Consider the following 15,003-nt stretch of genomic DNA (forward strand, 5'->3'; position numbering starts at 1 on the left):
CTCTGTGACCACCTAGCCACAAGGGGTGGTGTGACTCAACAAACTGTAGTTTGGTAAGTCAGATGTTTCATTAAACTATTATTTCATTAAAATATTAATAGCTTGCCTTTCTCCCAGCACCAAAGTGGGACCCCACAAAAGAGAAACCACATAAATTATCCACAATAGTTTACGATACTAATCAATAAAGAAGCATCACCATAAGGACACCATAACAATAAGATTTTGAGACGTCAGTTGGACAGGACAGAAATTACAGAAGAAGGGCTGCAACATTTAATCTGTTAAAGGGATTTTGATTAGGTAAAAAAGCACCCTCAATTAATCAGATCAGGGTTGCCAGGCCAGGTCATAAGAGTTTCCACAGATTCCTAGGACTACCCAACGCCTTCTCCAGGTTTTCCCAAAAGTGATGTCACAGCACAGACAACAGCTGCTTTTCTGGTCCTTCTCCCATGGTTGTTCAGAGCAGCAGAAGGCAACAAGAGAAGCTTGGCAGCTCTCGATTGGGATGATTTCAAAAAACTTTTACATCATTGCTACACCTGGTTTTCTCCTGCCCAAGAAGGCAGGAGGAGGAATTGAGAAAAAGAAGTGAGGAATGCAGCCCTTGGGATACAGCCCCTCACTGAGCTCGATCCTCTCCCTTTGGAGAGAAAGTAGTGGCCAAGCATTCTGATATCGCAAAGGATGGGGAAGAGCACAAGGCACTGCTCTGATGCAACAACCAAATAGGGTGTGCCATTATATGAGTGGGCCTGGGGATGCCTTGGGCTTCCATATCCCCCCTCCCCCCCACACACACACAGTGGCTCAGTAAATAAACGCTTCCCGTTTCATGGCAAACCAAATCCTTGTTGGGAGGAAAGAAACCAGACTATCAACAGCTGCCTGCATCTCAGCTTCTTCTGTCAGGGCTTCCCACTGGGTAGGATGGCCTGCCTACCAAGGCCAGGGTGGTTCCTGTGCCACAGAAGGTCTAAAATGGAACTCTTCCAGAAGGCACTTTTATAAAGGGAAACAGGGTTGTAGTTTTAATGTCTGAAAAGTTCAGTTTTTAAAAGGATACTACATTATTTATTGCATGTATTATACCAATTGTATTTCATTGTTCTCCAGTTTGGTAAATCCGCTGAGCTGAGTAGTTTGTTACATATATTATACTGGCCTCTTTTGCATTGTTTTCTAATTCTGTAATCTGCCTTGAGCCTCAATGAGAAAGGCAAACTATAAATGAAGTAAATAAATAGTTTGTGGTAAATAAACACAAAGACAAAACCACAGCTTGCTGCAAATACAGAAGCATTTGGTAGCTTCTGAATTATGAATTACAAACACAGAAGTATACTTGCCTTTTCAAGACTGTTGATTACCGCCAGTTGCGCTACTTTCTTTAGGGCTTTGAATTTAAACACCGTCTCTGCAAAAACAAAATATATCTATATAACTCACACAATGAACTAAATTACAAGGACTCCATAATTACCCTAGCAAAATGCTCATTTATTGACTAATGATAAGTAATCGTTCTCAAAAAGACCCCCATTTACACTGGCACATAATAGTTACCAATTACAATGGGCATTTACAATGCTCCACTGTCCTTCTACAGATTGGCATAGTTCAATGGTTAACAGAACAAGAATAAGCCAGAAAGTCCTTGTCCCAAATCTGACAGCTGATGTTATTTTGAATCTCACACAGCACAGGTGAGCAGCCTTTTTTGAGTCTTTTTTTGAAATGCTGGGTGCTTGAAAGTTGAACAAACAAGAGTAAAATCAGAAATGGTCTGATAAAGATCTACTAATTTTCTGTGTATTTTACATGCTTGTTATTGGTACACTGAATATTATTTACCATTGTATGCTTGTCACATTTCTTCAGATTGTGGGTTCAACCAGTGTTTTCAATTTCAGTTTACAATACACCCCTATTTTTATATACTTTCTTGTACTAGTGTACTTGGATGGGAGACCTCCAAGGAATTCCATGGTCGCTATGCAGAGGAAAGCAATGGCAAGCCATCTCTGTTAGTCTCTTGCCTTGAAAACCCTACCGGGGGGGGGGTCACCATTAAGTTGGCTGCATCTTAACACCACTTTACACTGAAGGGGAAGAATCACGTGAATCCACCTGCTTTCCACATTAACATTCCATGGGACAGGAAAGGGGCAAATGCCCACACACACACCACTTTTTGGCTGAAGAACAGGATAATAAGTAAGACTGCAACAGGCCATCAACAAGAACTACAACTATACAATTTTTTGGGGTGGGCCGGGCCAACTGAAATAAGAATGCTCAAGCCCCACCCTGATCTTCTCTCACCTTGCAGGATCCGCTTCAGTTTAGCACAGTCCACACTGATGTACTGCAAGAGCTCAATGTCATGAACGTCGGCGTTGTCTTCAGAGCACACGGTCAGTTCCTGTAATCTAGGAAGACAAACACAACCTTCTCAACATGGAGGGAAAAGGAATCAGGAGACTTTGCAGCCTCAGCATCATGAGTGGAAAACATACAAGCCAGTGCATTCACAAGTGGAAAGGTATTCAGGGCAGAGTTCCCAGAGTCGGGCTGCAGACTAGCGGATGCAACTCAACCTTGCTTGGGATATTTTTTCTTTTAAAGATGCTCAGCTTTCTAAGAATCAACATTTCATTATCATTCAACTTTACAGAGTACAATCCTGAATAAAAAGGGAGGAATTCCACCCAAGAAGATTTTCTTTTTCATTTGGAAAAAAGGACTGGGTTAACACACCTAATGAGATGGGGGGGCCCTCCATGGATGCCTTCCCCCCCCCGCAAACACACAGTCCATTGCCAAGCCAGGCAGCAGCCCCTGTGCACATCAGGCCGAGTCATGCAACTGCCTCAGCCTGAAGGAGAAGAATCTATGTGAATCCACCTGCGTTCCACATTAACATTCCATGGGACAGGAAAGGGGCAAATGCCCACACTTCTGCCATACGGAGAGGAATGCAAAACCATCCAGTGCCTGGGTAGGGCCACTATTTTATGAATGAGAAAAAGTAGGGAGAGAGATTATCAGAATTAAACTTTTATGTATGAAGTGAAGCTGCCTTCTGAGTCAGACCACTGGTCCATTAAGATAAGCACTGTCTACTCTACCCGGCAGCAACTCTCCAGGGTCTCAGACTGAGGTCCTTCACATCACTTCCTACCTGACCCTATTAACTGGAAATGTTGGGGACTGAACCTGGAACCTTCTGCATGCAAAGCAGAGGCTCATCCCCTCCCCATGGATAATCCTTCAAGCAATGTTAGTAGTCTGTATGAATTTTTCCACACACACCCTCCCAGTTTTAATTTAAATGCATGAGGAGTTGATATTATATTACACATGATAGATTAGTGTTGATCAGGCTAGAAGTAGCAGTTGCAGAGCCAATGAGAGGTCTCACTTTTTGACTCTTAAACTAGATGAGCTATAATTAAGTGCTAGCCCAGATCCTTCATCCCACCCACCCCCTTCTAAATGACCAACTCCACTATGCACAGGCTCACATGCCATTGATCACTAAATCAGGCGTTTGCTTTGCTTTGGTTCTGCCCCAAATCTGCAGATGTGTTCTTGATGCGATATGCAACTTCTGGTGCTAGATGCCAAGGGAGTTTCTTTGTTTCATCTATTCACAGAAATATTTAATGGCTCAGGTTTGAAATGTGCCTGACACTGGACTTGACAAGCCAGAAACTCCTCTGTGGGGCTTCAATTTCAATTCGATTTATTACGGTCATTTGACCAGCATTATAAAAATACAAGAATGAATATTGTCGGCCTTACTAAGAAGGTCAAGACAAATTTGAAAACAAACCTTAAGAACATTATCAAAAAGGAGTATGACCATTATTGAAATAAATAAATTAGAATTAAAACGTTACAGCTGTAATTTCCGAACCCTACATATCAACATGCAGTATCTAGCGACCTTGACCAAGACCTGGGGATTATTGCCTGCTCCCCTTAAGGCCCCCCCTCCCACTGTCCTGTGCATGGGCGCAGGCTTGTGAGGGCAAGCCGTATGGAATTGACGGACTAAACGAGGTGCAGAAACATCACGTGCACGTACCCACTCACCATGAGCAGAACTGAAGTGTTTCCAATGAAACAAGATACTGGAGAGAACCATAATGGATACGCGAGTCCACGATTTTTGCAATTTCAAAATGTTCATCCCCCCCACCATCACCGGCGGTTCAGGGAGCGGCTCAGGATTCCATTCCGGGGAAGTAACATGTGGTTTCAGCAAATTGATATGAAATACGGGGTGGATACGCCTTAATAATTTCGGGGGCGAGAGTTCCACAGTTACTGGGTTGATGATTCGAGAAATGGGAAAGGGCCCCACGTATTTGGCACTGAGTTTGTTACACGGGCGATTGGAACGTAAATTCTTGGTGGAGAAATAAACCATGTCTCCCACTGTATAGTCCTTCCCAGGTGAGCAATGTTTGTCGGCTTGAGCCTTGTATTTACGTTTGGCTCGTTCCAAGTTCTTTACCAGCCAAGGCCAGGTTGTTTGAATTGTGTGTGCCCAGTCAGCAATATCATCACCTCCCTCCACCCTGGAGACATCGGTATGGCCAATGGGGCCGAAGTCCTGACCATATACGGCCCAGAAGGAGCTATACCCTGTGGACTGGTGCACAACATCATTGTATGCATATTCAGCAAAGGGTAACAATTCAACCCAATCATCCTGATGATAGTTAACATAACAACACAGGTAGCACTCTAAGACAGCATTTACCCGTTCTGTTTGGCCGTCAGTTTGGGGATGGAAAGCACTTGAAAGACCTTGTTCCACCCCCACCAGTTTTAGGAAAGCTTTCCAGAACTTGGATACATAGCTACTTCCACGGTCGCTGACCACCTTACGCGGGAAACTATGGCGTCAAAAGACATGTGACACAAAGAGGCGGGCCAGTTTCGGGGCAGACGGGATACCTGCGCAAGGGACGAGATGCACCTGTTTAGACTACAGGTCAGTGATTACCCAGAGTACAGTTTCCCCTTCACTGAGGGGGAGGTCAGTCATGAAATCCATTGCAATTACTTCCCAGGGTCTAGTGGGGGTCTCTAACGGTTGTAAAAGCCCAGGAGGTTTACCTGGGATCTTTTGACAGTAGCACATATTGGGCAACTGCAGATGAACGAATCCACGTCGGTTCGCATGCCCGCCCACCAAAACTGTCTCCATAACAAATGCAACATTTTTAGAAATCCAAAGTGCCCCGCGGTCTTGGCTCCATGGACTAGCTGTAGAACCTCCCTTCGCAGTCCCTTAGGCACATACAGCTTAGAGTCTTTATACCAGTAACCCCCATGTTCAATCAGAGAAGCGGGGAGGGTTTGCACAGAGAGTTCAGCTTGGCACCCAGAACGAAGAGAGTTCATAAAGGAGTCTGTTAGACCCACCCCATCTGGCGTCGTGGGTACCGTGTTGGCAGGCTCCACTGCGGGAGGGGAAGCTGGCGCCTCGGAGGGGGGTTGGACGGCTGGATCACCCGGGCGGCCAGGCGCAGGCAAAGCTGGCGAAGGAGGTGAGGGGGGTGGAGCGGTCGGGCCGACCGACGTGGTGCGGCTTGGAGTCCCCCCCCCCATGCGATGACTGTGGCGGGAGCCAGGCTTGTGGTCGGGTTTGAACCGCCAGAGTGGGCAGGAGACCTCTCTGCGCAGGAGTGAACAGGGACTCTGTGGGGCGTTCAATCTTGGTAGGGTATTCGGGTAGTCTGGATAGAGTATCCGCCAGGGTATTCTGCTTCCCTGGTACATATTTTAATACGAAGCGGAACTGAGCAAAGAAGTCCGCCCAGCGTATCTGTTTCGTGGACAGTTTACGGGCTCCCGTGAGTGCCTCCAGATTTTTGTGATCGTTCCACACCTCAAAAGGGACTTTAGAACCTTCCAAAAATTGTCTCCATACCATGAGGGCATGGTGGACGGCGGTCGCTTCATTTTCCCAGATCGGCCAGTAGAGCTGAGACTGCGCGAACTTCTTAGAGAAGTAAGCGCATGGATGCAGAAGACCGTCCCTCCCTCGCTGTAGAAGTGCACCCCCCATTGCCAGGTCCGAGGCGTCAACCTGGACTATGAACATTTGCTCAGGATCAGGGTGTTTCAACACCGGTTCGGAGGTAAATAGTCGCTTGAGAGTATCAAAAGCGGTTTGGCACTGGGGGGTCCAATTAATTTTAGTCGAAGGCAATGTGGCTGCACTTCCCTTTCCCTTAGTCTTAAGGAGATCAGTGATGGGGAATGCGACTCGAGCGAAGTTGGGGATGAACCCTCTGTAGAAGTTAGCAAACCCAAGAAATTGTTGAACCTGTTTGCGGGTTGAGGGAGGCTCCCAACTGGTGACAGACTGCACTTTTTCAGGGTCCATAGTGAGACCGTGGTGTGAAATTATATAGCCCAAGAAAGTCAATTGTTTTTGGTGAAATTTGCACTTGGACACCTTAGCATAGAGCTGATTGTCTCTGAGACATTGCAATACTTCCCTCACCAGGGAAGTGTTCGTCCATAGTTTTAGAGTAAATGAGAATATCATCCAAATAAACCACCACTCCTTTATATAACAAGTCATGTAGGATCTCATTAATGAATTGCATGAAGACCCCCGGGGGCCCCTTTAATCCAAATGACATCACTAAGAATTCATACATGTCAAAGCAACTGGAAAAGGCTGTTAGGGGTATATCCCCATCCCAGATCCTGATTCTGTAATAAGCTTCTACCAGTCTAATTTAGTAAAGATACGCCCCTCCTTTAGTTGCACCAAGAGATCTGAGATCAGAGGAATGGGATAGGCATTGGACTGGGTGACTGCATTGAGTTTCCGAAAGTCGATGCATAACCGCAAGTCACCCGTCTTCTTGCGCACAAAGAAAGAGGGGGCCGGAGAAACGGCGGTAGTTGGTTGGATGAAACCTTGAGCCAAGTTCTTGTCCAAGAATTCACGTAGCATTGTACGTTCGGAAGCGCTCATGGGGTAAATCTTACTGTTAGGCAGTTTCCCATCCCCCACCACCTCGATAGCACAGTCGGTTTTGCGGTGGGGGGGTAGTACATCACATTCCCATACATCAAAAATGTCTGCAAAGTCCTCATATTCAGCAGGCAGTGAAGAGGGGGTGTCTGAGACTAAAGCCGGGGTAGATGGAGATACAATGGCTACCTCGTGACGGTGTTGGTCGCAATCAGGACCAGAGAACTTTATAGTCCCAGCCCCCCAGTCAATATACGGGCTTTTGGTTGCCCCCCTCCCTGGCCCGACGTCGGGCCAGCGAAATGAATTGGCGGCGGCTTTCCACTTCTTCAGCTAGTAAAATCCATTCATCTCGAGTGTCCGGGTCTCGTTGCATATAAGCCCAGTTCAATATCTCAGGGTGTAAGGCTTCCCGGAAATAATGTATTCAGGTAGCCTCGGTCCAGTCCACTATTTTACTGGCGAGCCTTTGGAATTCGTCTGCGAATTCCCGCACTGGTGTAGAGCCTTGTCGAAGTTGCAGGAGGGCTGCCTTGGTTTTCTCTCCCAGGAAGGGGTCCTCAAAGCGTCACCGCAACGCTCGCATGAAATCATTGAGTGAGCGTATGGATCGGGCCCAAGTGTCAAACTGGAGAACCATCCAGTCGGCGGCTTTTCCAATCAATAGTGAGGCAACGAACCGTATTCAGCTGTCTTCGGTGGGAAAGTGCTGCCCCTGTTCCCTCATATAACTGTCCACTTGGTGTAGGAAACAGGGCAGAGCCTCAATTGAGCCGTCGTAAGTCACCCTTAACCATGGTTGCTTTCACTGCATGAGAGGGGGCGCTGGGGGTAGCACTGGCGGTTGCCCTGGGTGCGGCAAAACTGGTTGCCCCAGAGGCAGTAGGACTGGTGTCCCCGGGGCCGGCGGGGCCGGTTGCTCCGGAGGGGGCAGAGTTGGCGGTCTCAGCGGCGGAACCTGTGGCCGTGGAGCCGGCTGAGTTGGATGCCCTGGCATCGGTTGAACTGGGGGCGTTTGAGCTCGCTGTAAACGTTCGTTTTCTCACATTAGGAGCTCCATTTGGTCCTGCAGACAGGCCACACGATCAGTCAAGTCCCGGTTCTGGCCCTGTAAGAGACGCATTTTGTCCCCAGTTCCCCCAGTACGTCGGGCCTGGCTGATTCGGAGGCCAGTAGCCCAGTGAGACTCCTCACAGTATAAGTCTTCCTCATCCGAGTAATCCGATTCGACCCAGCGACCAGCGAGCCGACGTGCGCGTTGCACATCTCAAGGCGGGCCATAGGTCGGGGAAAACGAGGGGAACAATCTGAACCCTGTGCTTTCTTTGGGACGCACGTCCGCTGCCGTCGTCGCGCTGCTTCGAGTGTTGGCCGCTTGAGCCAAACGTAGCTCCTCAGCCTTGTTCAGATCGGCCAGCGTCTGAGCTGCAGCCGCATCTTCGGCCCGCAACTGTTCCTCGGCTTGCTTCCAACCGACGAGCGCTTGGTCGGCCTCGAGCTTAATGGCGATCGCTGTTGTGACGATCTGGAGGGCCTCTTGCTCCAGAAGCAGAAGGAGCTCAGAGGAATTTTTGTCCAACAACGGTTGAACCCGGACTGCCAGAGCAGCTGCGTCCGGTCCAAACTCCGGGGTGTCGTTTCGCGATCTCAGCCACCGTGGCCGAGGTCAGTCCCACAAATTGTAAAGCCGTCCGGGTCGCCACATCTTTCAGGCACACATTGGGATGGGGAACGGTTGACATCGGGACCTCCTCCTCCCGCATTCCCACCATGGGAGAGCCACACACAGGGCGGATTGGGGCCGCCGCAGACTCCTGTTGCGTCTTGTGTAAAGTTAATCCCGCTAACAAACGGGTCAATGTCGCTAAATCCTCCTACGCCAGCCGAACGTTCTCCAACAAACTATCCAGTGTCCGGAGGTCGTGCTGGGCACTTTGATCGGCGTCGTGGGTCATCCAGGGGGTCATTTCAGCAAGGCGACACCACTGAACTCGAATAAGTACAACTAGGTGATTGATCTCCGTGTCAGTCCATAGTGCCTCAGCAAGGGTGTCTTGCAGCAGAGTAGGGTCGTCAGGGTACTCGTCCGACGTTCCCAGGGGAAGACACCAGTGTTCAGACAAATCCTCCAGGGCTCCAGCCAGGAACACTCTACCTGGGGAGCACTTTCCTTGCTCCCACCCGGGGCCCAGGCGAACCCTCCGGGGCTCCAGCCACAGGCAATTCACTCGGAGAGTACGTCCCCTGCTCCAATCCGAGATCCCGGCGATCCCTCCAGGGCTCCAGCCAGGAAGTAGAGTTAGTCAAAAGGTAGAGAGGGATTTGTGCCAAAATGTAAGCACTTGTCCCATGACAATTCCATAAACAACATCCACAGACGAGGAGTCCAAAATAAAGTTGATTTATTGGGAAAAGTCTACAGGTTTACAGCAGCTATAGGTAAGTTGGCACGAATGAGAACTAAAGGCACGGCCTAAGGCCTATATGGAAGAGCATTGGTCATATCAGATACCGATGGCAGCCATGGCAACCCCCCCACCCCCCGCTACGAGAGCAGTTCCCACAGAGTTAGCGAGAGGAATTTGGTGGTTAACAGGCTCGACCTTGGGCTGCACCTGGCGAAACCAAAACACGCACAGTTTGGCTGTCTCAGCAACGAGCGGGCCTGACACCACTTTAGTTTTGTCCGTTTCTACAGAGAGTTTTTCTAGCAAAGGGTTAATCATTTTAATTCTAGCCTCCCTGTAGAAGATACACCGGAGCATAAGATCGATCGTTTCCACCTCATGGAGCAGGCATGGGCACTTTCTATAAAAGGGATCTTCTTAAATTTGTCTTCAAGAACCGCAGAGGGGAGTGCCGCACACCTGGTAGGGGTGAACGTTCTCCTGATGTTATTGGATTCTAATGTGGCCAAATAGGCCGCTGGGGCGACCACATATTTGGCACTCTGTGGGCATATGAAATCTGGTGTTCTAGATATATCAGCTTGACGCTCAGTGTCTTCGATCCTCTGCCTGATCAGCTGTTTTGCTTGATCAAGCCCACTCCTTAGGAGGGCTTGAGGGGATAAACCGAAGCTCCTAACATAATTCAAAACAGCCTGTAGCCATTTTGACTGGAAATTATCTCTAAATATGAGGGGGGAAAGGCCCTGAGAATTCAGATTTCCTTTTAGCCATAAATAAGTGGACATAATACCGACCCTGGCCTCCATCCTCATCATTCCAGTTTCTAATCTGATCCAGGCATTTGAGACAATTTTTGGAACCTGTAAGATCGCTCTCAGAAATTTGGATTGGACTCTCTCCAATGGGGCGTAACAGGAGGAGGGTGAGCCCAAAAAGGAGCCATATAGGAGCTGAGCCACAGTTTTCGCTTTATACAGTTTCAAGGCTTCGGGAATAGAGTGACCGGCCATGTGATTGTAGAAATCTAATTATACTATTTGCAGATCTTTCTCCCTGATCTGCCACATTTACAATGGTTAGTCTTAGATCCCGTTGCTTGAACCACAACCCCCAGGTACTTAAAACTGGTCACTTGCTCTATCTGATGCCCCTTGAGTGCCCATAACCTAGTTTTCTGATTTTTCCCAAAAGCGATAATTTTGGTTTTCTGATAATTAATTGTGAGATATTCCTCATCACAATATTTTGCTAGCCTCTTGAGGGCTCTTCTTAGCCCTATGGGGGTTCTAGAGAGTATAACTGTGTCATCAACATATAACAGCCCTCCAATATGCCTTTCTGCGAGTGTCAGATAGGCTCTCTGTCAACCCCGGAATGAAACAAGATGGTTTCCCCCACGGACAAAATGGAGTTTTTGCACTTCGTCCCTTCCCCCGTTTACACCCGGTCTCCCTCCCAAGATCTACACCTCAATGGAGACCTGCCCGGGAAATCGCCGACCTGATACCGGGTCCCACAAAACAATGACGGAGCCCGGGAAGATCAGCCAGTTAACGCGAGTGTTTATTTTCTGTATGTGTTTGCTTAAGTACTTGCCGGTAGTTAAATTCTGTATTCTTTGTTTCTCAAACCTAATCTTCCCTATTGTATCTGCCCTATATATGTATCACTATTCCCCCATGCCTGTATTCTAGCCTTAAGTCTTTTACCTGCTGAAACCACTGACTTTCTGTAATAAACTTTTAACTCGATGTACCGTCTGGAGAAAAGTTATTGCCAGGAACGCACTGGATTACTGAGGCCTGACAGCGAGCTTGGGGGGATGGAATTCAGAATTTCCCAGGTGACTTAGCAGATTGTTTATATAGAAGGCAAACAGTGAGGGCGCCAGCAGGCATCTTTGTCGGACCTCTCTAAAAGTTCCAACTGGGTCAGTAAGATGTCCATTCCTGCTACATCTAACCCTTACAAATGTTTGGTCATGTAGGATTCATATAAGAAACAGTAGTCTTCTATCTATATTTGATGCCATCAGTTTACTCCATAACCTGGACCTTGACACTGAATCAAAAGCAGCCCTCAAGTCAACAAAGGCAGCAAACAGAGATACTGGGCCTGAAGAAGCATATTTTTCGATTAGATGTAGTAATGTAACACAATGATTTAAAGTGGATCTACCTGTTCTGAAGCCTGCTTGCTCATCGGCTAGAATCTTTTCTTGTTCCATCCAAAGCATCAGTTTGTCTAATAGATATTTTGCATACAGCTTAGCTGTTATATTCAACAGACTGATTGGCCTATAATTTGCGGGGTCCTCTTTTTGGCCTTTTTTATAAAAAGGAACTATTACAGCTGTACCCCATGATTTGGGAATAAGGCCAGTCTCATTAATGTATGTAAAAAGAGGGGCCAAAAAAGAGGCCCACCACACCTTGTTCGCTTTTAAAAACTCGGGGGGGATTCCATCTGGCCCTGGGGCTTTGGCATTCCTCAGCTGGCTCATGAGGGATTCAACTTCCCTTGGGGTTACAGAAGGCCATTTTGAAAGGTTCTCAATTTCAAAGGGAGGAAGGGAAGGCACTTCATCTTTATATATATATATGCGGGGCTTAAACAGAAGCACGGACCACTGGCTGGCAAACTGACCCCTTACGGAGAGGCAAACAACAGATGGACAAATGTTTACGTTCATTTTGATGCAGCCCACATCAAAATTAAAAGCACCATTGGAAACCCCACCCTTGTTATCAGGACTTGTTTTTCTTCCGGGGCTCAGCAGCTTTGATCTGGAAACATCGAGCCTTTAAAAAATGAAAAACTTGGTTCAGGGTGTATTTAATTGTTTCTGGATGTTCCCCAAAATGGAAACGCAGGGATATGTTTCTTTTTTTGCAAGCAACATCTCTCATCAAGTATTTAAGCATTAAAAAAAAAAAATTCAAACCCACATCCTCCACAGTTGGCTGCCAAGAATAACTCCTTTAAAAAAAAAAAAGAGGCCTTCAATGTTTTTGTCTCAGAACTGTCCACTCAAGCTAGTCTTACTCTAATGCATTCATCTTTACCACAGAAGAAATTATCGTTCAGAAAGCAACTTCATCCCTGGCTACCCAAATAAAGGGCAGAGCAGGGGGATGGGAACATGCCCTCACAGCAACTATGACAAGAAGGAACTTTTCAGATTTTGCCATGGAAGCCCAGATAAAGGATCGTCATGTCTTGAACTCGCAATAACTTGAACCTATATTGCACATGGAGACAACACACAAGAGTTGGGACTCTTTAGAAATATACACCCAGGTGTGCTCTAGAGCAGGGGTGTCGAACTCATTTGTTATGAGGGCCGGACATGACAAAAATGTCAATAGGTCGGGACGGGCTATGTGTACCAAATAAATAAATACCATAAAATGTAATGCCAGATACCAGAGATATGAATTTCATAGAAGACAGAGACAAAGTCAATGAATGATATTATTTTTGTTACTGTTTTAACTACGCTTGTATTTTAAGTAAAAAATAATACCATTAATTGGCTTTGCCTGTGTCTTCTGTACAGTTTGTATTTTTGGTCCCTGGCATTAAATTTGATCTGGACTGTGGGGGTGGCTGCCTGGGAACAGAATTTGTGCTCTGGGACTGGAATGACATGTCACAGAGTGGAATGACAGCCCCTGGGAGTAGTAGAGCATTCTGGGACTGTCATTCCAGCCCCAGAGCACAATAGGTGCTGTCATTCCACTTGGGGGCTGTCATTCTAGTCCCAGAATACTTCTGCTACCCAGAGGTTGTCATTCCACTCTGCGATCTGTCATTTCAGTCCCAGAGTAGTTATTATGGGCTCAGAGACTTTAATGGAAATCCATTCCACATATTCTTTGCAACTTTTTTGTCCTGTAATGTATTTCAATGGAGCCCATGAAAGTCAACTGGCGTGCCTGGATCCCATTATCTCCAGTAGACCTGAAAGCCTCTCCCATTGTTTCCAATGGGCAATCCTGTCATTCCTTTTAGTACATCCCCTTGTTTGCTTTAGGAATTGCATGGAGAATTAACATTTGGGAAGTTCATCCTGCCTACAGAGCAGCAGTGCAAGATTGCTGAGGCTTGAGGATAGGAGATGAGCATCTTGCTCATTTAGTCCTGAGCCTCAGAAGTTGCCCCAGAGCTCCAGCTGCTGAGGTTTTACACTTGGTGAGCAGGTAGCTGCTCATCTTGCTCCATAATGTGAGCAGTGCAATGTAGGGAGGGAAATATATATTTAGGGTTGCCAGGACCCTCTTGACTGGGGCGGGGAGTGAAGATCTTCAGTCCGTCCCCCGTCCCCGCCCCAGTCAAGCTCCACCTGGGGCTTGGCTGGGGCGGGAAGGGAGTGTAGATTGCGCTTCCTCCTGGCGGGGAGACAGCACAATCTTCAGTTTCTGGGAAGTCCAGAGAGGGATGGGGGAGGTGTCTGGCTGGGCTCGTGAGGGCTGCTCCGGCACCAAGAAGCCCAGAACAGGATGGGGGAAGGCGGCTGGCTGGGCTCACTGGGCTGGAGTGGCCCCAGGAAGCCCGGGAGGGGGAGGGGGGCTGGCTGCCTCGTGGGCCGGAGAAAAGCCCTCCTGGGGGTGCATCTGGTGCACGGGTCACATGTTTGACATCCCCTGCTCTAGAGCTTTCTCTGCCACAAACGACATGGAACTCCCGATGTCCCATCAATTATCTTTCCCCCCCACCTTCATGCAAGGAGTTCTGGGCAGCATACATGGTTCTCCCATCTTCCATTTTATTTTTACAACAGCCCTGTAAGGTAGGTTAGGCTAAGAAGGAGAAGTGACCCAAAGTTATGCCATGTGTTTCATGCTTGAATGGGGCTTTGAACTCAGTTCTATTCCATCAATTCAACTCCCTCGCTACATCACGCTTCCATGATGGAAACAAGGGCAAACACCAAGCAAGGCAGAAGGCATTTTGCCAGGTTGGTGACAGACAATGGCTCCGACTGAGGTGCTGGTATTTTACCTCTTCACCAAAATAACAATGTTTTATATTATATCCTGGCATGGATGAGAAACTCCTGTTATTACCTAATCTGAGCTCCAGTTTTCAACCTCAGCTCCATCAACAGTGAGAACAAAAAGATGCTGCTCTTAGCACTGAAATCTGAGTTTTTTTTAAGACACCTCACAGACCTAGCAAACCTCCCAGCCACGGGCAGGCAACACCTTCTATGCACTCACCGGGTGGAAATGCGACTGAACACCGCACTGAAGTTGTTGCAGCTGAGAGAGAAGAGAACCCCAGAGGCAGAGTTGCGAAGTTCTGCTGCGTGTTGATTCCCTTCACGGTAGGTATGGATAAAGTGGCAGATCTCCGGCAACAACTGTTTGACCAGCATCGTTTCATCAAGCCGCAGAGTGTCCTTCGGTTGCTAAAAAAAAAAAATTACAGGCTGGAAGGATTTTCTCGCCTTATTCCCCCAAATAGCCACCAGAGTTGAAGGACCAGGAGCACATCACACATTCATAGGCTCCCCCATTAGGGTTGCCATGTGCAAGCTGCCACTTCAGCAGCCAGCGGAAGGGATAAATGGCT

At 47.6% G+C, this 15,003-nt stretch overlaps 1 protein-coding gene across 2 annotated transcripts in view; it reads right to left on the reverse strand.

Moving 5' to 3' along the window:
- NF1 (neurofibromin 1) overlaps positions 1-15,003 on the reverse strand; it is a 310,275-nt gene that overhangs the window by 252,675 nt on the left and 42,597 nt on the right. For both annotated transcript variants that reach the window (XM_056865591.1, XM_056865590.1), the window contains exons 4-6: positions 14,649-14,839; positions 2,329-2,435; positions 1,353-1,420 (exon numbers count right to left, since the gene is read on the reverse strand). In XM_056865591.1, the coding sequence (XP_056721569.1) occupies positions 1,353-1,420; positions 2,329-2,435; positions 14,649-14,839 (366 nt within the window). The remainder of the gene's footprint in view (positions 1-1,352; positions 1,421-2,328; positions 2,436-14,648; positions 14,840-15,003) is intronic.

Source organism: Euleptes europaea, chromosome 19, assembly GCF_029931775.1.
Source record: "Euleptes europaea isolate rEulEur1 chromosome 19, rEulEur1.hap1, whole genome shotgun sequence".
Classification (NCBI taxonomy): Eukaryota; Metazoa; Chordata; class Lepidosauria; order Squamata; family Sphaerodactylidae; genus Euleptes; species Euleptes europaea.